Source organism: Ursus americanus, chromosome 36 (genome assembly GCF_024610735.1).
Source record: "Ursus americanus isolate L20-20 chromosome 36, mUrsAme1.1.p, whole genome shotgun sequence".
Taxonomy (NCBI): domain Eukaryota; kingdom Metazoa; phylum Chordata; class Mammalia; order Carnivora; family Ursidae; genus Ursus; species Ursus americanus.
Genome location: NC_142162.1, coordinates 26932879 through 26958270, shown reverse-complemented (window position 1 = coordinate 26958270; position 25392 = coordinate 26932879). Strand labels below are relative to the sequence as shown.

Here is a 25392-nt window from a genome sequence, read left to right as displayed (position 1 = left end):
TAAGACAAGGTCTGGGCATGGTAGCAAGAAGGCAGAAATGGTAGATCCTTGTTCTTGTTTTGTTTTGTTTTGACACGGACGCCTTTTCTCTGCAGCGGTACCCGGGTTATAGGGAAGAAAAGCGTCGCTGTGAGTACCTGCATCAGAAATTGTCCCACATTAAAGGTCTTATCCTGGAGTTTGAGGAAAAGAACAGGGGCAGCTGAAACTGTCAGAGGGCTCTTTACCCTTGCTCTGCTCAGTGAGATATGAAGGAACAAAGCAGCTATGAACTACACAGAGTGCAGCTGTCTGCTCTTATTGCTGAGGCCATGATGGCAAGTACGAGAGTTAACTTCTAGATTCCTTAAGGTCTGACTTTCATTGTTGCCATATTTTACTTTTTAGGGTTTGGGCACAGTGCCAAGACTCCACTGCTGTGCCCAGGAGAGAGGCTTGGCTTCTTCATCTTTAGTTCAGCCAAGTCATTTTCAAATCCTGAGAAATGACACCATTTCCAGGACAAGATATCTTGAGAACATTAGAATTTAGCCTGGTAGACTTCCTAAAGAAACAGTAATGAGAACTTCTGGTAACAGAGCTTGTAATATATCTGGATATAATGGGAAAGGGCTTGGTTGTTCCCCCTGTACTGAAAGTGAGTTCTTTTTACAAACATGGCTGAAAAATGAAAACTGTTTGCTTCTGTGTCCTCTGTACAAGTTTATATGCTTTCCTTAAATCCAAGGCAGTGGTTCTTATCTGAACCACTTCTTGGGTGCTCTAAAAAATTGGATCCCCAGATCCCAGCCCAGGTCTTCTGAATTAGAACCTTCAAGATTATGGTTAGGCATCTTTACTTTTTCAAAGCACTAAAGATGATCCTGATATATATTTTACTATTAGGGCTCTATCAAATCCATCTTATAATTGACAGCTAGAGATTACAATAAGAACAAAGTTCTCTTTTTCAAAACACAGAGGTTGAGAATCACCTACAATTAGGGCTCCTATCTGCAATTATCCAGTACTGAAAACTTCAACTGCAGATAGGATTTGGATTTACCCACAAAAAGAGGGAAATTCATTTGAACAAAAGATCACATCCGTTCTGTCCTTTTTGTTCCTCATTGTTGCAGAAGAAAAGTGGATGCTACATTCACAACCAGGAATGATACCGTCTTTCCCAGTTCCACTGGAGGGGGAAGTTAATGGGCCACACCCTGGGCTTTGGGGGAGAGAGCTGCACCCAGCAGTGTCAGCAATTCCTGAAACAACTTGGATGGAACCCCAACCTGATGCCACACCCATCCAGGGCATTTTGGGGCAGAGAATAGCCCTTGGGAAGTATAAACATGCTCAGTTTCATGACAAGGGTAAACAGTAACCCATCCTTGGGGTATGGGCAGGGCCAGAAATGGAGCCCAGCAGGAAAAGTCCCTCACCTGCTCTAATCATTAGGCTAGGGGCCTGGGCCCTAACATTTAAGGATAGAAAGTGATGAAATTTGGAAAGGACTTACAGGTGGTTAACTATGCATCCAGTTAGTTGGTCTACAGCAGCACTGACCAATATGATAGCCACTAGCTCTATGTGTGACTAATAATCAATGAAAATTTAAAATGTAGTTCTTAGCCATATTTCAAACGCTCAGTAGCTACCTGTATTAGACAATGAAGATTACAGAATTATTTCCAACATTGCAGAAAGTTCTATTGGACAGTGCTGATCTAGAAAACCTTGGTTCCCCATTTCTTGGAAAAAAGACGGTTTAAAGGGGGCTCATTTATTGTCACTGTTCCAAATGTACAAAAAAAATTAGAAAATAACCCCCCAACTCAACCCCCCCACCCCCACAACATTCCCCCCAACACAAATAATTTTTCCCAAAACCACAAACATCAACTGGTCCTGGTATTTCCATAAACAGTGCAGCTAAGAAACAGTTTAGAGAAAATTTAACGGGATTCAGATTATATCCATTCTGTCCTCTCTGCCCTGAGAGTAATAATCCCATTTGGGTCCCAGTCCTCCCCAATGGTCTTCCCATCTCTGGTGGAAGAGTCCTTTTACAAAGTGGCATTTTTGGCTGCTGCTTTAGAGATCCTCCTGTGCCTTCTTCTTCTTCTTAGTTTTTTCTTCTTGAATTATAGGGGGATTTGTTGCCTCTCGTTGTAGATAGCTAATAAAATCACTTAATTCACGGCCACCCTGAAAACAGAAAGATCACTCTGAAAATTTAATCTTTTAAAGAACCCTGGATTTTTTTTCCCCAATAGGAAGACTTCTGAGTTTGTAAAAGCACATTAGCAACCACATATATTGACCATGAAATTGAAAGTTTCCAGTTAAATAAAACTCAAAGAACTGGATGTGTGTGTGTATGTGTATATTTGTGGGGAGATGAGACAACGCACTTACTTCATATTTCTTTGGATTTAGCTTCTTGTTGGCTGGAGAGAAGTAGATGGTAGGAAAACTGGGTTAAAAAAAAAAAAAAAAAGCGTTAACTCATTCCAGGTACCGACACATACTTCCCCAAAAACTGTTTCTGGGAATAACTTCTCATGATTTCTATTTCTTTTCTTTTCTTTTTTTTTAAAGAGTTTCTTTATTTATTTGACAAGAGAGAGAGCAAGCGCTCGTGTGCACAAGCAGGGGGAGCGGCAGGCAGAGGGAGAGGGAGAAGCAGACTCCCCAATGAGCAGGAAGCCTGATGAAGGACTCGATCCCAGAACGCTGGGATCATGACCTGAACCAAAGGCAGATGATTAACTGATTGAGCCACTCGGGTGCCCTTTTTTTTTTTTTTTTTTTTTTTTTCTGAGAGAGAGCAAGCGAGCAAGCATACATGCATGCATGCAAGTGGGGGTGGAGGGGCAGAGGGAGGAGGAGAGAGAGAATCTTAAGCAGGTTCCATGCCCAGCGTAGAGCTGACCTGGGGCTTGATCTCACCACCCTGAAATCATGACCTGAACACGAATCAAGAGTTGGACGCGTAAGCAACTGACCCACCCAGGCGCCCCTCATGATTTCTCTCTCTCTCTTCTTTTTAAATATTTATTTATTTGAGTAAGAGCACGACCGGAGTGGGGGGGTAGAGGGGGGAGAGGGGCAGAGGAAAAGAATCTCAAGCAGACTCCCCGCTGAGCGTGGAGCCCTATGCAAGGCTCAATCTCACAACCCTGAGATCATGATCGGAGCTGCAATCAGGAGTTGGATGCTCAACAGACTGAGTCACCCAGGCGCCCTAATTTCTATTTCGGACCAGATACTATTCTCCATCAGTGGCTAGCTTACATCCTATCAAAACTCAATAATGTGAGGGCTCACAAAATCTGCGGCAGTCATGTGGACCCATTCAGCAGAACTCCAAGCCAGGAAGGCAGCAGTTCTGTGCTCAACTGCAATGAGGGATCCACTCCCTAAACCAAGCCCAATAAGTGGTTTATGAACTTATTTTTTTCCCTATCAACCATCTAGACACTTTTATTAGCTTTTAATCTACTTACCCTCTGACTTCATATGGAGAAGGCACATCATTGGCTGTGGCATCCATCTTGGCTATGATAATATTTGGGTCTTTTCTGAGCTGTTAATGAAAAGGTTAGATCTTTAAACTTTCAGTTTTTGGTGACTGAGGGACACTTAGTCAAATCAGCACTTAAAATAACCTCATTTTTAAACACCTGGGTAAGCTCTGCTCAGACAGAAAGAATAGTGAGACTTGTACATTGTATCTAGCCTTCTACAGAGTCCCTTTTCTCTCTTGGTTTCTCCATATTAAGATTCTATTTACAGCCACCTTCAAAATTACCTGGCCTAAATAAGACATTACAAGGGCAAAGTCAACATAAACATAAATGGATTCATAGAAGCCATTACCAAAATTCAGAAGCCTGGATACTTTTAACTACAATCTAGATTGAGTCTTTGGAGTGGAAAGTCAGAACAGGTGTCTGAGACACTGCACAGGCTAGAGACACTAGGGGGGCAGTCAGGAGAAAGTAAACAGTAGACAGCTGAAAAGAAATCTACCAGTACTTAGGTACTGAATTAATTAGGACAACTAATTTAGCCAATGCTGATTATGTGTGTCAACTTCCCAACTCAAACTTTTATCTTCAGAATATGGTTCAGACTTACCTTTTCTCCCAGTTCTTTATACTTGGGTTCCAGATTCTTACAGTGACCACACCAAGGAGCATAAAATTCAATCAGTACGTCTTTATTTTCGTCATTCACTATTTCATCAAAATTCTCTGCTACCACTACCTGGAATACACCAAAGAACCTCTAGTTGGTAAGGCAAGGTGAAGAATAAAATTCACATGCTATTTTGTTTCTGGACCCAAACCCTCTCAAGTTTGATGTATTGTCACTGAAAATATGTCACTGAAAATCAAATTACAATTACAGATTGTATTAAGGATGTTCTGGTCATTTTCCAGAAACCAACTCATTCCCATGTCTGTCACCTGTCAAACTTTGTTCAGGAAGTCATAGGAAATAAGTGCTACTCAACCCTTACCCAATCTCAAAGCAAACTTTGAAACTATTCTTAGAGGTTAGCTTGCTCTACCCTGAAGAGTAACTTAGTTCCAATATAAATACCATCCAAAATTCCAAGATTTTACACTTTTGCCCCTACTGAGCATTATGAGTTCTGCCAATGCTTATTTTATGACTCAGGGAGGTGAGGACAAACAAAAAAAAAACCGTGACAGCCAACAAGTTCTCACTTAGACCCAGCATTTTTTGGAATAAAGAAATGAGGAGAGTCAATTATATCTCAATAAAACTAAGAGCGCAGGGGGAGGTGAGGACGGGCAGATGCTTAGAGCCTTGATGAGGCTGTGAGCACCTCACCTTTACCGGCCCATCATTGCTCTCTGGGATGGGCTCAGACTTCAGGTATCTCTTCAGGTTGCCATCAAAGTAATCCTGCAGGAATCTTTCAAGAGCCTTGCCGTCCCGCCTACAATTAGAAAGACAAGGGTCAGGTTTGTTCATCTTCCACTGACAGGATTAAAAGCAATTTCTTAGAATAGTTTCAACATATTCTAGCTTCAGTTTCAAGGTTAGAAATTGGAAGCTAAAAACCGGAGAAGCTTATCTCTCAATATGCAGATCTACTGACTGAACAGAAAACCACCTCCTTATATTTCTAGTGTGTTCTTTGTGGATTAGAAAGGTCAGAGAAGGAAGAAAACACTGGTCTTCTGGAAATTCACTTCTGCAAAAGAACCAGGTCTTTGTTGCTCTGGAGAATACCACCTATTTATGGTATCTTGTTTTACTGATTTGCTCACAAGGAAGATTTTCTCTGGTTTTCATCTCCCAATGTCTCAGAAGGTGAAAAGTCATACTTTTCCAGGGTTTTAAGACCTTTCCATTCCCTGAGTTTACCGTAGGCCAGGGTAGTATTTCAAGAAGAAAAGACATTGTACAAGGATGGGAGGGGGTTGCACTGGTCTGAAATTACATCCAATTACTGTCCACTGTTCTCTATCTACTATTTTTAATGGCAGGGTAGAAGCAATCATGTAAATATTCCAAGTTGCTATCCTTTTGTTAGTTTTCAGAATTTATTAAGGATTGTTATCCTTAAATACCTATAATTAATTAAATTAATTGAGAAAAATGACAATCATAGGTCTTAGCTAGAAGACTTATCTTCACATTCTAATGTTCTTCATAAATCCTTAGTAGTGTAAAAGGCTTTAAGTTTCTTTGCAGAATCAAATCCCAAACCCACGTTAACTTGTAACTCACGAGAACTCCTCTTGCATGACAAACTTCTCTCCTTTTGCAGTTCTGATAGCAACAACAGGAATCTCTCCAGCAGTGCTTTCCAAGCCAAAATCAGAAAGTTCGTGGCTAAAGGTTTTGCGGCTAGCTACAGCAAAGCTGAGTTTGTTTCCAGCATCTAGGAATTTCTTTGCTACCATCATCACTCTGTGGGAAACAAGATATTTATGCCAAGATGTATACCATAGTGGTAAAGCACATCTAAAATCAAGAAGCAAGATGCTAGAAAGCAAAGACTAAATTTTACAGTCCACGCAGCCCTCTGGACTCAGTCTGAACTATGTTCTTGGGCACCGACATTAGAATTATGGTACACTCCAATGTCTTACCGAACTTCACTGCCAAACTGGTGGTACCAATCAAATAGTCCATTCCCACTGAATCTTGCTATGTTATATAACTAAAACATTGCAGGCATAATGACTGACATGAAAAGTAAATTTGTAAGGATACAGTGCACTAAGAGCTTCAATGGGCAAACAGGCACAATATTTTAAATATTTAATATTATTTAATATTAATCATCTAATGTTTTCAGTTAAATATTTTAATCAATATTAAATATTTATTGTAATAATTGATATTTAATATTATCAATTGATGAAGGTTATTTTTTTAATATTAATATTTAAATATTTAATATCTACATTCTAGAGCACATTTGCATCTTTTACTGGGAGGCTAGGAACCAGCTATGTCACAAGGCAAAGGAACACCTATGGAAGATAAGCCCGACAGATTTTAGAAACAGTCTGTTATTTGTCCTTACAGCTTCAAAAGGTTTTTGGGAGCCAACTGTTCCCATTCTTATTGGCTCTCACATTATATACACTGTAACAGGATAATTAGAAGAAACTGTTTACACACTGGGTAAACTTCTTTACTAAGGGGAAAAATGATCCTTATTACCTGTTTCTCCAGTAGTTAGAACCTTTAGCATTCTTTTCATAGTCAACATCATAGTAAGCCACAAGTAAGTCCTTGCCCTGTATCAAATCTTTATTGTCTTCTGTCATGTGAGGGCAGATTCCAAAACTGAAATAAACAATCCATTATCAAATTTGGAAGGTTTAGCTACGTTATGGAACTATCAGAAAGTAACTGATAGCACTTACAAAGGAAAGAAACTTTCAACATAAAGGATAAGTACTGAGCAATATACCTCCTAGGAGTCCTAGGGTCCACACATTACTGCGTTAATATAAACTTCAACCATTACCGTTCAATCCCTTGAATAAGGCTATTTAATCCAAAACATGGGTCTGCTTATTAACTGAGGTAAGGAAACTACAGTGAAGCCAAGAAATCCCAAACAAGATATAAAAAGGTACTCACATATTTTCTTGGATAAATTTTTTAATCTTGCCACTAGTCATTTTCTGTTCTATATATGCCACAGTCTTGTCCTCAAACTTGTTCATTAAATGTGAAGGACGAAACAAGGTGATACCTCTTTAAAAAAAAAAAAAAAGAAAAAAGCTATTAGTAGGTAGACAGCAGCAGAATGATCTTCCATCCTTTATTTAAATCTCAGACGACTCTTGCTGCCACTTTTTTCACCATTTAAACACATAAGGACTCTTTCCTGGGAACACAGACTTGGCAACATGACCTCATCAAAGCTAAGGTGCTAACTAACCACCTTAATCTCAGGTGCAATAATTGGGTATGAAGGTTTAATAAACCTTGCGTCGGAAAGTTAGGAGACTTTGGTTCTAATTGTAACCCCATTAATTTTAAAGACCTTGTGCTAGGGATCAATTGAATCCTCTTGGGCTTCAGCTTTATCTTCAGTATAAAAGGGGACTTAAGGGGGTTAGAATAGATAATTTCCAGACCTTTAAAAACAATAACAGAACCCAACTTACCCCCAAATCCCAGTATGTACAATAAAGTAGAGCTTACTTTTATTGGAAGGTACCTTGCCCAGCACGCCCCTTGAAAATTCAACTTTCCCACATAGTAAAAGAATTACTTCAGTAGAGAAACTATCTTTAAGATTCCTTCCAGCTATAAAATTCTATAGGTAAGTATATAATTATAGACAATGTTTAGCTTGAGTTCATTAGAAATTCCTCTGTTCTATACTTCTCTTATCCCAACAAACCAAGTTTATCGATTTTTCTCTTGCTGGTACTATTTTGCCCCTCTAAGCCAAGCTCTCCTCACTCCACTGAACACTTGAAGCAAATTCCTTCTTTAATTTCTAGCTTTGTTCAGCTAAAACTGAACCCCAATTGGTTCTGAGTCATGGGTTTATATTAAGTACCAGCTTTCCCAGAAAATACCACAAGTCTAACTACTAATATCTCACCTCTAGGTTCTCCTTCATTCATTTCTCCACCCCACACACTGCACACCTACCCACATACTTTTTTTTTTTTTTTTTTTAAGAGAGACAGAGCAGGAGCAGGAGGGGAGAGGGAGAGAGAGAATCGTAACAGGCTCCATGCCCAGTGTGGAGTCTGCTGTGGAACCCTGAGATCATGACCTGAGCTGAAAGCAAAAGTCAGACGCTCAACCAACTGAGCCACCCAAGCACCCCCACCCACATACAACTTTATCACTTGTTTTTATCTAGGCTTCAGCCCTTTAAGTCCTTATATCCCTCTCTCACTCTTCCAGTATTACACACTGACTTTATTTTTTATTTTATTTATTTATTTTTAAAGATTATTTATTTATTCGACAGAGACAGAGACAGCCAGCGAGAGAGAGAACACAAGCAGGGGGAGTGGGAGAGGAAGAAGCAGGCTCATAGCGGAAGAGCCCAATGTGGGGCTCGATCCCATAACACCAGGATCACGCCCTGAGCCGAAGGCAGACGCTTAACCGCTGTGCCACCCAGGCGCCCCTACACACTGACTTTATGTTAATTAAAACATAGGCATTTTAGGGGTATCTGGGTGGCTCAGTTGGTTACACGTCTGACTCTTGACTGTGGCTCAGGTCATGATCTCAGGGTCGTGAGATTGAGCCCCACATCTGGCTTCACACTCAGTGGGGAGTCTGCTGAAAATTCTCTTTCTCCCTCTCCCTCTGCTCTTCCTCCTACCCCTCTCTAAAAAAACAAACAAAAAACACAGGGAAACTACATAGCAAAAGGGAAACTAATACAAACATGCTGGGCAAGCAAAAATGTGAACAGGGATAATACTGCAGGGGTTTTTTTAAGTGTAGTTACCAACTTCAGAGCAGTTATTCTAAAAAAAACAGAAATCCAGCAGTTTCAAATATAATCTTTAATGATGTTACGGCCTTGGTGTACACATGATGACTTTAAGACACCCTTCACCTAAGGTCTTCTCAGTAAGACTTCTCATCAAGAGTTGACAGGCCACTTTAAAGGCAGCCGCAACGAACACATCTAAGGTTAAGACTGATATGTGATGTGCTTAATGAGTCACGGGTGGCTCCACATCCATTTACAGACCTGGTGTGTCTTAATCTGAGAGGCAGTCAAACGTACAACTTTGCATCCGGACTTTCTAGTTTCAAATCCTAGTTCTGCCACTTACCAGCTGTGAAGCTAGGCAAATTACTAAACCTCTTTGAGTGCTTTCTCCTCTATAAAATAGTAACAGATCTGTCTCACCAGTTATTAAGAGGATTAAATGAGTCAATAGTAAACAGCACATAGTAAACACTACACATTTTGTTAAATATAAATCAGTAACACTAGCCCTTGGCACACTTCTTCTTTATATGCTCACCCTGAGTGATCTCATCTAGTCTCATGGTTTCAATAATTATTCACATGTGCTTGACCTATAAATGTTTACCTCTAGTTTAGAATTTTCCCCAAATTCTAACCTCATTTATCGAGTTGTCTGTTGGGTCTTCACCACTGGGACATCTCACAAACTTTTCACTCACTAGGCCAAAATGAACTCATCATCAATCCCTTCAAATTTGTTTCTCTTCAACTTTTTCCCAGCTTGATGATGACTGTTGTTGGTCCAGTCATCCAAGTTATAGAAACCTAGATTCATTCTAGATCTTCCTCTTTTCACACGTGGCTAGGAACCAAATCCTACTGTTTACATTTTTTATACTCTCTCCTTCTCCATGCCCCTAATGTTGCCTTAATTTAGTCTCTCGGTGGTCACGCTTAGTTTGGACTCTTAACTGCCTTGCCATTCCTCCCCTTTCAAACCATCATCACATGGGTACCAGCAACTTTTCTTCTGAAACACAAAAATTACATTACTCTCCTGCTCAGTCTTTCAATGACTCTCACATGTCTAAAAGAGAAAATCAAAATTCTTTTGTACACACTTAAAGTCTTCTATAATTTGGTCTCTGCTTACCTTTCCCTATCACCTCATTTATAAACAAAACTCTAGTAGTACTACAGGTCTCAACATTCCTAAGTCGTTTCACATCTTGGGGCCTTCACTTCTGCTGCTCTATCTGGAATAATGTTTTTTTTCCTTTCTTTTTTCTTTTTAAAGATTTTATTTATTTGTCAGAGAGAGAGCTATAGAGCACAAAAAGGGAGAGTGGCAGGTAGAGGGAGAAGCAGGCTCCCTGCTGAGCAGGGAGCCCAATGCAGGACTTGACCCAAGGACCCCAGGATAAGACCTGAGCCCAAGGCAGTCGCGTAACCGACTGAGCCACTGAGGCATCCCAGGAATAATTTTTTTTTTTTTTTAAAGTAGGCTCCACGCCCAGTGTGGAGCCCCATGTGAGGCTTAAACTCACGACCCTGAGATCAAGACCTAAGCTGAGGTTGAGAATCAGATGCTTAATTGACTGAGCCACCCAGGCACCCCTATTTGGAATAATTTTTATCCCAACTGCCATAACCTGCCTGGAAAATTTTATCTTTCAAGACATACCTCAAGAATCAACTCCTCTATGAAGTTTCTTCTGATACTACTCCCCACCCCGAAGGAAAAAATCACTCCCTGTTCTTCCGGCACACCCTGCATTCATTTCTATTGTAACACCTATAATACTCACTTAACACTTACATTTTTAAATATGTTCACTCTCTCCCCCTACTAGATGCACCTCAAAGGCAGCAAGAATTCCTAGCACTTAGCTTAATAAATCTTTTGGAAGAACTAGGCATAAAAATCACCAGCTCATACAATTTGGACTTGGTCCAGAAATTTACAAGGGTATTCAACTCAAGTCACTTACTCTCCATCATCATCATACTTGTTCACCAGAGACTCCACATTGGTGTGTGCAAATCGGTAGTTATCCCTCAAGTTGCTGGCTGCTTTTAGAAACTCAGAGTGAGCTTCACTGAATAAATCTTTGAAAAAACCTATACAAAAAATGTAAACACAAGGAAGAAACAGTAAGTGCTGAAACATAATCAAACTTTAAAATTCCTCTATTTTCATTTTTTTTTTAAGATTTTTAAAATTTATTTGTCAGAGAGAGCACGCAAGCAGGGGGAGCGGCAGGGAGAGGGAGAGCCTCGAGCAAGGAGCCTGATACGGAGCTCAATCCCACGATCCTGAGATCATGACCTAAGCTGAAGGCAGACGCTTAACCGACAGAGCCACCCAGGCATCTCGTAAAATTCTTCTATTTTCAAAGCCTTCATTCTATTCACAGGTAAGCAAAGCACGACAGGTAACAGCACTGGGTCTGCTTTGCCATGACTACCTAGGATACTTGACAAAATACTTAGGATGAAATTTTCCCTCTACCCTTAAAAAAAAAAAAAATTGTCCCAGGGAGCCAAGGGAGAGGATTTATCAGAATTCAAGACTTTTCTAGTTTTTCACCATTAAATAGATTTGGGCAAACTGCTTAACTTCTTAGAGTTTCAGGGACTATTTTAGGTGTCAGAAGGATCAAATAAGACAGTATGTCAAATAAACCATCAATTACTTTACTGTATTTTTTGACTTGTCAGAACTTCAAGTCTAGAAAAGTGACTGAAACCTAAGTGTTTATTAAATGTCTGCTTATAGGTAACTCCTTGAAAATATACAGAATCAGTAAAATCCAGATGATAAGATTTGGCTTTTAGTCAAACTGAAATTACAAACCATCTTCTATGGCCAGAAAGTCAGTTTTATTATAATAATTATGAGATTAAGAAAAGGAAAACACAGATTATACGTTTAAATTTATTTTTTAAGTCAAATACATTATACATTATGTTTAAAACAAAAGAAAGAACACTCAAGATGTAGAATGTATTTAACCGCAAGTTATTTTAAGGATAAAATGAGATACTGTAACACCCGAGAACGCAAAGTACACAAATCCTAGCAATTTGACCTCAAGAACTAAATCCCCTACTACTGTGAAAACAGTAGACACAGAGGTTTATTATTTACTAGTATCCTCCCACCTTAAAACCTTATTTTCAATTTTAACTACCCTATTGAGCAAAATCTCTGAGTTTGAGATGTGACAGAAAAAGCTGAAGATACTTCTATTTTGGGTCTTTAACTGAAATCACATCTTTATCTGTAAGAACACAAAGCCACTCCAATAAAACCAATTTTTTCCACATTATAGTAATGCTGACCTAAATCTACGCGTTGTCTTTTCAACTGCCCCCAAGGTTTCCTAAACTGGTTTAACTTTGTTGTTTACTCAGACACAGAGGGTTTTTGAAACCAAATTGATGATTTTGTTGTAATAATCAAATAATCAAGTATTTGCTACTTACCCACCACAGAAGCATCTTTATCACTAATGAACTTCTCAAATTCTTCCTCAGTCCTGAGAGGAACCGAAGCTGGTCCTGCCTGCTTCTTCAGGTGGCTGACAATTCCATCTTAAAAGATAAGATCAAAGATTATAGCAATACAAATTTCTAATTTTTGAGAGGGCAATCATTCACATAATTCAAAATTCAACAGGCTCAAAAGGGAGGCACCTGGCTGGCTCAGTCGGTGGAGCATGTGACTCTTGATCTCGGGGTTCTAAGTTGGAGCCCCACATTGGGTGTGGAGATTATTCAAAAATATAATCTTTAAAACAGACATATTATGCATAAACAAGCAATTACATATTTATTCTTTTCTTTCTTTTCTCCCCAAATGGCAGCATACACCTATGCTATTCTTTATTTTGTTTTTGTCATTTAATATAGTTTAGAGATAATTCATGCCAATGTACATAAAGAGCTACCCCAGTGTTTTTTATACCTGCATGGGGTTTTATTGTACTCATGCACCATAATTTATTCAGACACATAGGATGGACATTTGTTTCCAATTTCTTGCTGTTATAAATAATTCTGCAATAAACAACCTTGTACTAATGTCATTTTGCACATGACTGAGTAGATCTGTAGGGTAAATTCCTAGAAGTGGATTCACTGGGTCAAAGAATACATGCATTTATAATTGTCAAACTACCTCCTCAAAGAGACTATACTTATTTTATACCCCTGTATTAAAGTGTTTATAGCAGTACAAATTAATAATGCCTTTGCTCATGTTATTCTCTCTGCCTAGAACACTTTCCCCAGATATCCTCCTGGCTCCCGTCCTCACCTCCTTTAGGTCTTTACTCAGATGTCATCTTCTCAGCAAAGCTCTCCCTGATCATCCCATTGTAAACGAAAACCTAGTCACCTCCAGTGCTCCTGAATTCCCTCCCCTGCCTTTATCTTTCTCTATCGCACTTTTCACCCGCCTAATGAGTACTCTGTCCTTATTATTTTCATCTATCTCTTCCCATGACAAATTCCAAATGCATAAGGATTTTTGTCTGTTTTGCTCAGTGATATACCTAGCTCTAGAATAATACTTATTAGCACTTAAGTTTGAGAAACACCCATTTTATAAATAAAGTAAGTAAACAAATCCCTTATTCTCAAGTAGCACAAAGAGTCACTTGTAGCCTTACATTTTAGAGGCAGAAAATGCACGAACCTGGCTAGCTAGTATAAGGGTTTAACTACATATCGGTCAAATTATGCCATGTACAGGACCCACCTATAGCACACTTTCCTACTGAGGTGAAATGGGCCAGATAAGTAAAACAATTTAGAAAACACAAAAAATCATCTTAGCCCTTAAGCCTAGTTGACAGCCCATTAATCTACTTCTTCTGGGGTCCACTAAAACCATTCATAGGCTCAAAATGCCCACAGGCCAGACAAAGGCAATGCTCCTCCTCCATAATATTCCACCTCTTGCACCCTCTTCTCTTCTAAGTACTCTACTGATTTGTTAACTGGCTGAGACAGAGTGCTGTTTAACTCTTTCAACGTGACTGAGCCTATTCTGCATTTTTTCTAATGTTTCTTCCTTCTCTCTCCAGTCATGGACTTTTTTTCCTTTTAAGTATTTTCCTCAATTCCTCACATAGGAGGGGTTGCATCAACGGACTAATTGAAATTGAGTATGAGGCTTATTATATCATGATATAAATTATAAAGAACTTTAACCTGTGTCTATGATGAGAAGTGTTACTTTTCTCCCTAAATATTTAAAATTCTGTGGAAGGTATAAAGGGAGTGCAGAGCAACCAATTTAAGCAGGAGGGCAAACAGCATAGTTCGCAGAGAAGTGCATGAACAAAATAATACATTCTAAGTACCCAAACATCTGACCTCCTAGTCAGATACTAAGAAATTCTTTTTTTTTTTTTTAAGATTTTATTTATTTATTTGACGGAGATAGAGACAGCCAGCGAGAGAGGGAACACAAGTAGGGGGAGTGGGAGAGGAAGAAGCAGGCTCATAGCGGAGGAGCCTGACGTGGGGCTCGATCCCATAACGCCGCGATCACGCCCTGAGCCGAAGGCAGACGCTTAACGACTGCGCCACCCAGGCGCCCCAGATACTAAGAAATTCTAAAATTAAAGAAATCTATGTTACAGCCCAAGTGACATATAGTATCTGACCAGTAGCAGTCTAATTGGGTTCACCTACAATTTAGTTAAGACATGCTCAAGTTCAGAATAACATTTCAATAACTCTAACTGCTAATTCCATCCTAAATTGAACAAATAAAATCTGAATGGTAACATGGGGTTCTTCATTAATACTTTTAAGCTCAGGAAATTTTTTTTTCCTTCTGTGCTTAGATATATCAAATTTTAAGTGTTGACTAAATGACCTCAGTGGAGTCAAAGTATTTTTTCACGCATTCAACAAAGAGTTACTGAGTATCTACTGCATGTGTAGAGTTCAGATGCTGGAGACAGTAGTAAATAAAGTAAACAAAGTCTCTGCTTTCTTAGAGCTTACAGTTTAAGTAAATCTCCAAATAATAAACAAAATCTCCCAATAAACAACTAAAAAATCATGTAACAATTAGCACGATGTAGAGAATTAAGAGGATGATGTGATAAGAAAATGACTGGGTGGCTACTTTAGGTCTAGTGGCCTGGGTAAGCGTCTGGGAGGTGAAATTTAAGCCATGATCTGAATGACAAAAAGGAGCAAGCCGTGAAAATATAAGGGAAGATCATTTCAGGCTGGGAATATAACCAGGGCAAAGGTCCTAAGGTGAAACAATCTTAAGATGATATGAGAGTTAGGTAGTGGCATGGCCATGTTGTGTAGAGCTTTGTGTATGAGTAACAATCATGCAGACTGAAAAAATTCCACCTCCCTAAAATACCCACTGAACCCCCTTTCTCTTAGCCTTCCATCACAAAAAAGTAAATAAAATGTGTGTCATTACTTGAAAAACTCAAGGCAAAATTGTCCAAAATATTTTTTCTCATCAATTATAGGCCCTAGAGGATCCAGTCCCCATTTACCTTTCAAACTTCATCTGTTGGGGCATCTGGGTGGCTCAGTCGTTTAGGCGTCTGCCTTCAGCTCAGGTCATGATCCCAGAGTCCTGAGATGGAGCCCTGCATAGCGCTCCCTGCTTAATGGGGAGCCTACTTCTCCCTCTGCTGCTACCCCTGCTTACGCTATCTCCCCCTCCGTGACACCCCCCTCCCCCCCGTCATGTAAATAAAAAATCTTAAAACAAAACAAAACAAGACAAAACAAAAACAACCAAGCTTCATCTGCCATCCATGCTAATTATATTCCAGCCACATGGTCTTTCTGTCCCTTGAACTCATCAAACTCAATTATATCCTTAAGGCCTTTTTGTATACCTTAGAGCCTTTCCCTCTGCTCCGAAGGTTCTGCCCCAGATCTTCTCAAGGCTAGCTCATTCCTATCATTCAGGTCTCAGCTCAAAGGTTACAGCCCTGATAACTCTGATGATGTGGTACTCCCAAACCCAGTCACTATCACACCATATGGTTTTATTTTTCTCCTTTAATGCTCTTATCACTAAATGAATTTATCTTATATATTGAAATTAAGTAATTTTAACTGTGATAAAATATACATAACATGGATAAAGAACTTCCTTTTTGAGAGTGAGTATTCCACAGTATTATATATTTATATATAATTATTAGTAATATGCCAGATTTTGTACGTCCAGTTATCCACTGACGGACACTTGGGTTGCTTCTACCTCTTTGCTATTGTAAATAATGCAGCTATAAACATGGGCATACAAATGTATCTTTGAGACCCTGCTCTTAATTCTTTGGGGTACATATCCAGAAGGAGAATTGGTAGATTGTTCAGTAATTCTATTTTTTTTTATTTTCAGGAACTTCCATACTGTTTTCCATAGCAGCTACACCACTTTACATTTATACCAACAGTGCAAAATGGTTTCAATTTCTCTGCATCCTCATTGACACTTATTATTTTCTGTTATGTGTTGTGTTTTAGGATGTAAAGTAGTTATCCATATATACTTTTAAACTTGATTGTTGTCTTCTTCTCTTCATTTCGTAGAATGTAAGCACGTAAGAGTAGGAACCTTGTCTGTTTTGTTTATCAATAAATACAGAGCACCTCGTATATCTAGAATATCTGGCACAGAGTAAGTACTCAATAAACAGGTCAAATGAAAAAATGCCTAGACCTTATAACTCAAGAAACTCAAGTTTCTACATCACATACATAACCTGTTTATTTAGAGAAGTCTTTTGTTAGATATCAAACTGACCTCTTAGATGAGGAATTTTTTTTTTTTTAAGATTTTATTTATTTATTTGACAGAGACAAAGAGAGCACAAGCAGGGGGAACAGCAGGCAGAGGGAGAAGCAGACTCTCTGCTGAGTAGAGAGCCTGATGTGGGGCTTGATCCCAGAACCCTGGGATCATGACCTGAGCCAAAGGCAGATGCTTAACCCACTGAGCCACCCAGGCACCCTTTAGATGAGAAATTTTTTAAGATTACAAGTCTGTTGTATAGAAAAATGTCATGTTCCCACTATAAAAACAGGGCACTTAACAAATTCAGTTTCTAAAATGTAATCCTGGATCCTTACCGGCAGTCCTGGGCCCATCATAAGCACCAGCTTCTTCACCATCTCTAAATATCTTCAAGGTTGGATATCCACTGACTCCATACTTATTACAGGTGTTCGTGTTGGCAGTACAATCAACCTAAAGATTAAAATACACGAACCATCTGTTATCCAGATGCTTGTTGCAGGCTCCTCCTATGTTCCCAAAATATTAAGACTGTTCAAATCATAAGAGGATCAAGCAATTCTTTGCACACATACCACAGAACATATATTTTAAAGGCAGACTGGTGCTAGGCTAGTTACTTCACAATCACCTAAAGAATTGGTTAACATTTAGACCACTGGAACACCTACAAAATGCAAGAATGACTATTTAAATTCTTCCCTCTAAGTCTCTATTATTTAAAGCAGTGGTCTCTGCCTTCTTTCTGCCTTAGAATATGTGAGGGATAAATCACTTAAATTATTAACACTATCTTTCTTACTTTGGTAATGATTATTATAAAGGGGATGGATGGACGGATGGATGGATGGGTGATGGATGATGGATGGAGGTACATATCCTTTAGGTGGGGTGGAGTATCATTTGATTTGGCAAATTATTTGGAGTTATTAGCAAAGTATCAATATTTGAATATGCTCCCTGAGACAGTCTGAATATGGACTAAACTATAACAAGGTAGATCTAGAGAGAACTATCAGGAAGAAGGAAAACAATTCCTATCTATTTAGCCACTAACTCTAAAGTCAGCAGTGCTACAGGCACTTTGCATATGTTACTTCATTTACCCTTCACAAGATTCTGAGGTATGGTCCCAATGCTTCAACATAAACTGAGGTGTAGGAAAGTAATGTGTCCATAGAAACACAGGCTACAGCCACACAAGGCACGAATTAAATCATGACTGAACTTTCTTTTTCCCCCAAGGCAAACTGCTATAGAAACATCAGGATTAAAAGCAGTTTCCAAAAACAGTCCTATATATGTATGAACTATTTACTTGAGGCTGACCCAAGATATGAACTTTTTTTTAAAGATTTATTTATTTGAGAGAGAGCAAGCGTGCAAGCACGTGGGCAAGGGAAGGACAGAAGAGGAGGGAGAGAATCTTTTTTTTTTTTTTAAAGATTTTATTTATTTATTCGACAGAGATAGAGACAGCCAGCGAGAGAAGGAACACAAGCAGGGGGAGTGGGAGAGGAAGAAGCAGGCTCATAGCAGAGGAGCCTGATGTGGGGCTTGATCCCATAACACCGGGATCACACCCTGAGCCGAAGGCAGACGCTTAACCGCTGTGCCACCCAGGCACCCGAGGGAGAGAATCTTTTTTTTTTTTTTTTAAGATTTTATTTATTTATTTATTCAACAGAGATAGAGACAGCCAGCGAGAGAGGGAACACAAGCAGGGGGAGTGGGAGAGGAAGAAGCAGGCTCATAGCGGAGGAGCCTGATGTGGGGCTCGATCCCAGAACGCCAGGATCACGCCCTGAGCTGAAGGCAGGTGCTTAACCGCTGTGCCACCCAGGCGCCCCCGAGGGAGAGAATCTTAAGCAGGCTCCACACTCAGCACAGAGCCCAAAGTGGGGCTCAATCTCACGACCCTGAGCCGAAATCAAGAGTTGGACGCCTAACCGACTAAGCCACCCAGGTGCAGATGTGAGCTTTTATACTGCAGCAACTCAGGTTTACTACAGAATAATGGAAAACTCTAGAAGCATTACTATGATGGTAAAGGCAAATACCAAGTTTATAGTTGACCAGTTCGTTACATACTTATAACACCCTATCATTTTCCTATTCCCATCACTATGAGTATCATAAGGTAGTTTAAGGAACTCATTTATTCAATAATTTTCCTCTGACTTTGAATACTATACTTTCCATATTTGCCCCTTCTTATTTACCATGTATTTTACCTCTTTCTTATTCCAGTAATTCCCTTGGTTTCACTACTTTTAATCTTTAAAACCACAATTAATACAATAGTCAGTTGTGCATTTGCCCAGAAACTAGTGTTCTCTTCTTAGTACCATAAGAGTAGATTAGATTAAATCAATGTTTAATTTTACAAATTACTATTTAAAATACTCCATTTTCTTTCTTTCTTTTTTTTTTTTTTTTTTAAAGATTTTATTTATTTATTCGACAGAGAGAGACAGCCAGCGAGAGAGGGAACACAAGCAGGGGGAGTGGGAGAGGAAGAAGCAGGCTCATAGCGGAAGAGCCTGATGTGGGACTCGATCCCGTAACGCCGGGATCACGTCCTGAGCCGAAGGCAGACGATTAACCGCTGTGCCACCCAGGCGCCCCACTTTCTTTTTTTTTTTTTTAATTTAAATTTTAGTTAACATAGAGTGTAATATTGGTTACTGGAGAGGTGCCTGGGTAGCTTGGTTGAGGGGTCCAACTCCTGATTCCCTCTCAGGTCATATCTCAGGGTTGGGAGATCCAGCCTCCGTTAGGCTCCTCGTCAGGCTCCAGGCTTAGCGGAGTCCATTTGAGATTCTCTCCTTCTCCCTGTTCCCCTCCCCCCACTCATGCACACGCTCTCTAAAATAAATAAAATTTTTAAAAAAATTGGTTTCTGGAGAGTCAATGATTCGTCACTTACATACAACACCCAGTGCTCCTCACAAGTGCCCTCCTTAATACCCAGCACCCATCTGGCCCATCCCCCACCCACCTCCCTCCATCAACCCTCTGTTTTCTACCCTTAAGAGTCACTTAAGGCTTGTTTCCCTCTCTCCTTTTTTTTGTTTCCCCCTTTGCATGTGTTCGTCTGTAAGATCACATGGAAAATACCCCATTTTCTTTAATGAAGAATCTGCCTAGACTCACCTTTGCTAATGGGACTATTCCTTTTAATCTGGTTGCTGCGGCTTCATACTCAGGGGCAAGCCTCTTGCAGTGTCCACACCTACATAAATACATTAAAAAAAAAAAGCCAAATTCTCAGTTTGATCCTTCAAGATTGTTAACCATGTTTCTCAAGGATGAACCTCAAACTATTATACTACTTTTGAACTAGTAGGTGCTTCCAAAAGCAAAAACATCACCTGAACAACATCCATTACTGATAAAGTAACCAGAGCTCTCAGAGGGCAAACGTACTATCCCTAACCTGAGGCTGACTCTACAGGACTAGCTTAGTTCAGAGCAGTCATCTATTTTCTCAGTTAAGTACAACTGAGCCTTGAAAATTATAGTCAGAATTATACCCCACATTAAAGAGGGAAAGGGCCCAAGCCTTTCGGACCAATTAATGAGGATAAAATGAAAAGCAAGATAGCAGCAATCCCATTTCTGTTAGCATTTCCCAAAAGAAGGCACATTTTTTCCCTCAGGAAATCAGCATTGTGATTCTTAAAAATACAGTGATTGAAACCTTATAAGGTTCCAAGTATGATTTAACTCTAAGAATCACCATCAAGTACTTTTTCTCCATTCCTTCAATAGGAATCCCTTTGTCCAAAAACCCAGTTTGAGGGGGTAGCAGAATGAGGCCCAAAAGGCACTCATTTGCTATAGATACTTTAACAGCTGTTAGAGCCTTTTTTTCTTCTCAACTGAGTTTCAACACAGCATTAGAATGACGTATTTAAGACAGCAAGCCCTATTTTTACAGCTACACAGTTCATCTGGCTGTAAGCACCGATGAGGATAAAACATTGTCAGAATATTTTACCAGAGGGCCATCAGAAACACCTGCTCCTAGCCTGGGAAGTCCTAAGAGTCCCATAGGCACACTGTATATGCAATGGGGGAAGGGAGAGCTACTCCTCCTTATCAACGTATAGCTAGCACCAGCTAAATGTCATCCCTTCAAAACCCAATGGGTTGCAGAGCGAACACTTTGAGAAGGTAAAGTAGTTCTGTAATCTCCCCACGGATAGCAAGAATAGAATTAGAAAACAGAAGGAAACATGGAAGAAACTTAACCTTATATATTTCTTAGCCAATAGTCTCAAAATTTATTTTACTAAGTGATGGACAAATAACTTGGAAACATTTTGCCCCTAAAACTTGATTAAAACAAAGAACTACAAGATCTTTAGGAGTTCTATTCAAAAATAATCATTAAAAAGCTTAAATGAAGGAATGGTGATATGGGGAAGGGATGTATAGGTTTCAACTGTATTGGCTTTAATTTTTAAGCCAGGTGGTGAATAAATGGTATTATTCCCTATACTGTATTTCATGGACACACATTTTACCGTTTCTGAAATTGGCATGTGTCCCTCACAATTGTGTCATAGTTTCAATAGTAGGATTTCCTTCTTTGTGAGACATGAGGATTCCCCTCACAATCCGTGCCATCTTACATGTATATGGAATATGGTATTATTCATTACATCTTCTGTATTCCTTTTATATTGCAAAATAAATTAAAAACTCATGTACTTGGGTTCCAACAAAAACACACAGATCCTAATTGATTTAATAAAATAACCAATTTATCCAAGAACTTCAGGCTTTGGGGAACATAAGGGTGCAAAGATTAAAAAAATAATAATAAAATTTAAAGGGAGTAAGAATTGGATCTGGGCCTTTAAGAATTTAAGGCTTCAGCCAGGACCTGTCCTGGGGTATTTTAGATACGGGGAATAGTAGAGCAAAGGTAAAATTACTAGTAAAAATGATACATCTGGAGAACTGTGGAGGGCTTTGTTGTTATTAAGAGATAATAAATATGTTATATGTATTAAGACTACATCAGTCAGCAATATGTCTAACAGGAAGGGGGAAAGTAGAGATAAAAATAAAAGCCACCTAGAAGATAATATATTTCGCATGGCAGATAATGAAAGCTTGGACCGGAGTGAGAGCAATGAGAACAGAAAAGAAACAAAAGAGAGATTTCTGTTGAATATGTAATTATCAAGAAGGCTGGGGCAACAGATTTAAGAATAGTTTCACCACAACCATATCAAAACATTTGAAGAGAAAAAAATAGTATAAAATAATTAGATCAGACCAGAGGGTATCAACCCAGATGCATATAAAAAATACCCACGGAGAGAACCAGGGGTGTTAAGGGGGATATGTGTATAAGTATCAAGGCTGGGACTGAAAACTGCCCTAAGCATTTGCTGCATCCATAAGGTCATCAAATGCCCAAAGGAAAGACCTGTTTAACGAGTTCTAGGGAGACCAGAGGAGACTGCCTTCTTCAAATTCACCGGGAATAGAACTCAGGTGGAGTCTGAAGATGAACATCAAGATTAACCACTACTTCTTTCACCCAGTCCTAGACAGTATTAAAACACAAACAATTCCATCACCTTCAGGGATGGTACCTAGCAGTAATAATGAATCCCAACACATATTCACTCAACAATCATTACCTCATGTGACAAATGTCTCTAACGGAAAAACTGATGTAGTCCTTTCCCTGTAGGAACACCAGTCTGGCAGGGGTGACAAGACAATATTAGGTCCCAGTTGAGAGGCGGGAGCAACCAGTTAGTTGTCCAAGGAGCTAAACCTTGTTGAAATGATCAATTTGGGGTGGGAGGATACATCAGAAATTCCCAGTAAAGGATCAGCATGTATAAAATGAAATATTTCATTTTATACTATCCACACAGGTTTTTTTCTGTATATACTCCAGAAACACTGCATATCAGATATCATTTAATACTACTGTCCTAGAGGGTAGAGCACAAATCTACAACATAAGTAGATGTTGAGGACTTAAATTTACTTAATGCTGATCAATAAATCTTCAGATACTATCACATTTAAATAGTGCTATTTATTTCCCCAGAGAAATTCACGTACTCCCATTCTTACACAGATGATTAACTCCATAATGGAAATATGAGTCTACAAAGTCAAATACAAAGAAATCTTTCACTTTTACTATAAAATGAAAGAGCAAAAAATACCCAAAAACAAATGAGATGAAGAACTTGCTCAAAATAGGTCAATTTACTTTCAATAGGATTCTTTAACTGATCCTATCTAACTTGTGAGTTAGTTCTGATCTGTACAAAGGATTACAGCAGTCAGGAAACATTTCTACTTCAAGTATTAATAAATAAAAATAGCTGAATGTGAAGAAATAAGGACATTATCAACAGGAGACTTCCTTGATTCCAAATTAGTCACTCAGAAAACCTATCCTGCTTCCCAGGACTGTGGAGGATTACCTTACCTTCCAGACCAATTAAAAGCAGACACCACAGCAAGGATCCACCCAATTTTGGGGATAGTTTAGTGCATGACGGGATATGCAGTTTTCAGACAAGCACATGCAACAATTTAAAGTAGGAAAGAGGGAGGGGGGTGGGGGAATGGGATAGACCGGTGATGGGTAGTAAGGAGGGCACGTATTGCATGGTGCACTGGGTGTTAGACGCAACTAATGAATCATCGAGCCTTATATCAGAAACCGGGGATGTACTGTATGGTGACTAACATAATATAATAAAAAATCATTAAATAAAAATAAATAAATAAATAAAGTAGGAAAGAACACGTTCAATCAAAAAAAACCCAAAATCTGCTTTAAACGAATAGTCGAATAGTCTAATAGCCTATTAGTCTCCAGGGACTGACTTATGTTGACCCCTGTAGTCACAGAACCACCACCCAGTTTTGAGAGAACCCCATCCAGTCACTCTAAGTACAGTTACTCCCCTTCAAAGTTAACAGCAAGGTTATATGATTGGGAAGAGTTGTTTCTAAGATGGAATGTGACTTCTGAAGATGTATAACAAAAGACCACCTATGATGTGTAATCAGTACTACCAGTTGGCCACAGGAATGCCCTGAACATAAAATCTGTCACAAGCTGAAAACAATATTTGTTGCCTCTAACACATCTTTCTGGTTCGGGTGGTCTTCATTACCGGACTTCTAGTATTACCCCCAGCAAGTCAGCTGGACCCTTGCTGAGTGAAGACCAGAGTTAGAAACAAGTAAAAGTTATACACCAACTTTGTTTCACTGATACTTTTGAATACAAATAGTTTTTAATTAAAAGTATTGTGGCAGGAGGAAAAAAATTAAGTACTGTAATCAGCATGAATATAATGAGCCATCCCAAGCCTGAAAATAATCATGGCTCTCTGTGGTAAAGATCTGGGAGTTTAAAAACAAACAAACAAAAACCAAACAAAACAAACAAAAAAACCATTCAGGTCTACTGAGTGATAAATCCTATTTGCTCTCTCCCCCCACCCCCAACTTTTTGAGTTAGTTGTATCCTAAGGAATTCACATCCTTGTTCAGTTATAACACCCTGAAGTGGACTATTTCTCCCCATAATGGTTACTTTCTCACTGGAGTCTTTTCGGGTATTTTTTAGAAATCCTAATTAAAACCGACAGTTTAGACAGACTTCTGCCAGCATTACTCTTTTCACTTACTCTTTCTGACGGGATTCTGATGGTGCCGATCAGCTTAATGGAGAAAGTGTGCACCATGCGATGGGACAAAACAGTTGCCTGCCTCAAGAAAGCACTTATGACCATTCTGCAGCCACTGAGTGACCTTGGCTAGAAACCAATGGCTGCGGGGCGCGGGGCAAGAAGAAAGGAAGTACTCTGGGGGCCCAAGGCCTCTGCACTTGGTGAACGTTCGCTTCCGATATAAGGCCTTGAGATGCCTCGTTTGTAGGATGGACAGCATTAACACTGACTCAGCCAGAACCTGTAAAGATACCCTTTGTAGGCTGGAGAGCGTGAACACTGACTCAGCCAGTAAAGATACCGATCTAAGCGGGGTCGGGGGTGGTTAAACCCTCTGCGAATAGGAAGTGCCGCAAGAGCAGCGAGGTAAGGATGTGGCCCTGCGTGAGCCGGGCCTTCGGGTTTTCTTCCCGGGTCTCGCTCCAGGCGCTCAGCACCGACTTCTCCGCTCTCGGCGACGCTGCTCGGCCACCCGGGGGTGGGAAATTTGCCGGCTGCAGCCGGGCCTGCCGAAATGGTGGAGGGCGCCGGCACTACGTAGGCCCAACCGTTCCCGCGCCTTCGCCCCCGGCCCAGCCCTCCCTCCCTCCCGCGCCCCGGCTTAGTGGCCTCACCAAGGGGCGAAGAACTCGACGAGCATGAGGCCCGCAGAGCCCGTGTCGGAGATGCGACTCTCGAAGTTGTCGTCAGTGAGTTCCAGCACGTCGGAGGCAGAGGCGACACCGGCCGCGGCGAAAAGCAGCGCCACGCCCGGGAACAGCGTTTGGCAGCGGGGGCGCATGACTACGAGGTGAGGTTAGGGGCGGCCGGGAGGGTCGGGGCTCGGCGGGGACTGCGGAGGCCGGCCACAACCACGCACCCTGTGCCTGCGCTCGCGCGTCTGGCCCAGGCGGACCTGCAGCCGGAGGTCC

At 40.1% G+C, this 25392-nt stretch overlaps 2 protein-coding genes across 4 annotated transcripts in view; one reads left to right on the top strand and one right to left on the bottom strand.

The window, feature by feature from the left end:
• Positions 1-2489, top strand: part of ELL3 (elongation factor for RNA polymerase II 3) — a 5109-nt gene extending 2620 nt beyond the window's left edge. For all 3 annotated transcript variants that reach the window (XM_045772174.2, XM_045772183.2, XM_045772165.2), the window contains one exon: positions 96-2489. In XM_045772174.2, coding sequence (XP_045628130.2) covers positions 96-206 — 111 coding nt within the window. In that variant the 3' untranslated portion in view covers positions 207-2489. The remainder of the gene's footprint in view (positions 1-95) is intronic.
• On the bottom strand, positions 1921-25392 carry PDIA3 (protein disulfide isomerase family A member 3). The gene is made up of 13 exons (XM_045772152.2): positions 25096-25392; positions 19905-19983; positions 17084-17201; positions 12437-12544; positions 10939-11068; positions 7126-7242; positions 6700-6825; positions 5755-5937; positions 4849-4957; positions 4126-4254; positions 3492-3571; positions 2401-2458; positions 1921-2190 (listed from the first exon to the last, which is right to left on the bottom strand). Exons 1-13 carry the CDS (start codon positions 25260-25262, stop codon positions 2077-2079), a joined length of 1518 nt encoding a protein of 505 aa, XP_045628108.1. The 5' UTR covers positions 25263-25392; the 3' UTR covers positions 1921-2076.

Coding starts and splice junctions, on each gene's coding strand:
- PDIA3 (XM_045772152.2), bottom strand. CDS start 25,262: ATGCGCCCCCGCTGCCAAACGCTGTTCCCGGGCGTGGCGCTGCTTTTC. Junction 17,202..19,904: donor GAATAGTCCCATTAGCAAAG/GTGAGTCTAGGC, acceptor TTTAATCTTTAG/GTTGATTGTACTGCCAACAC. Junction 6,826..7,125: donor AAATTTATCCAAGAAAATAT/GTGAGTACCTTT, acceptor TGTTTATTTCAG/TTTTGGAATCTGCCCTCACA.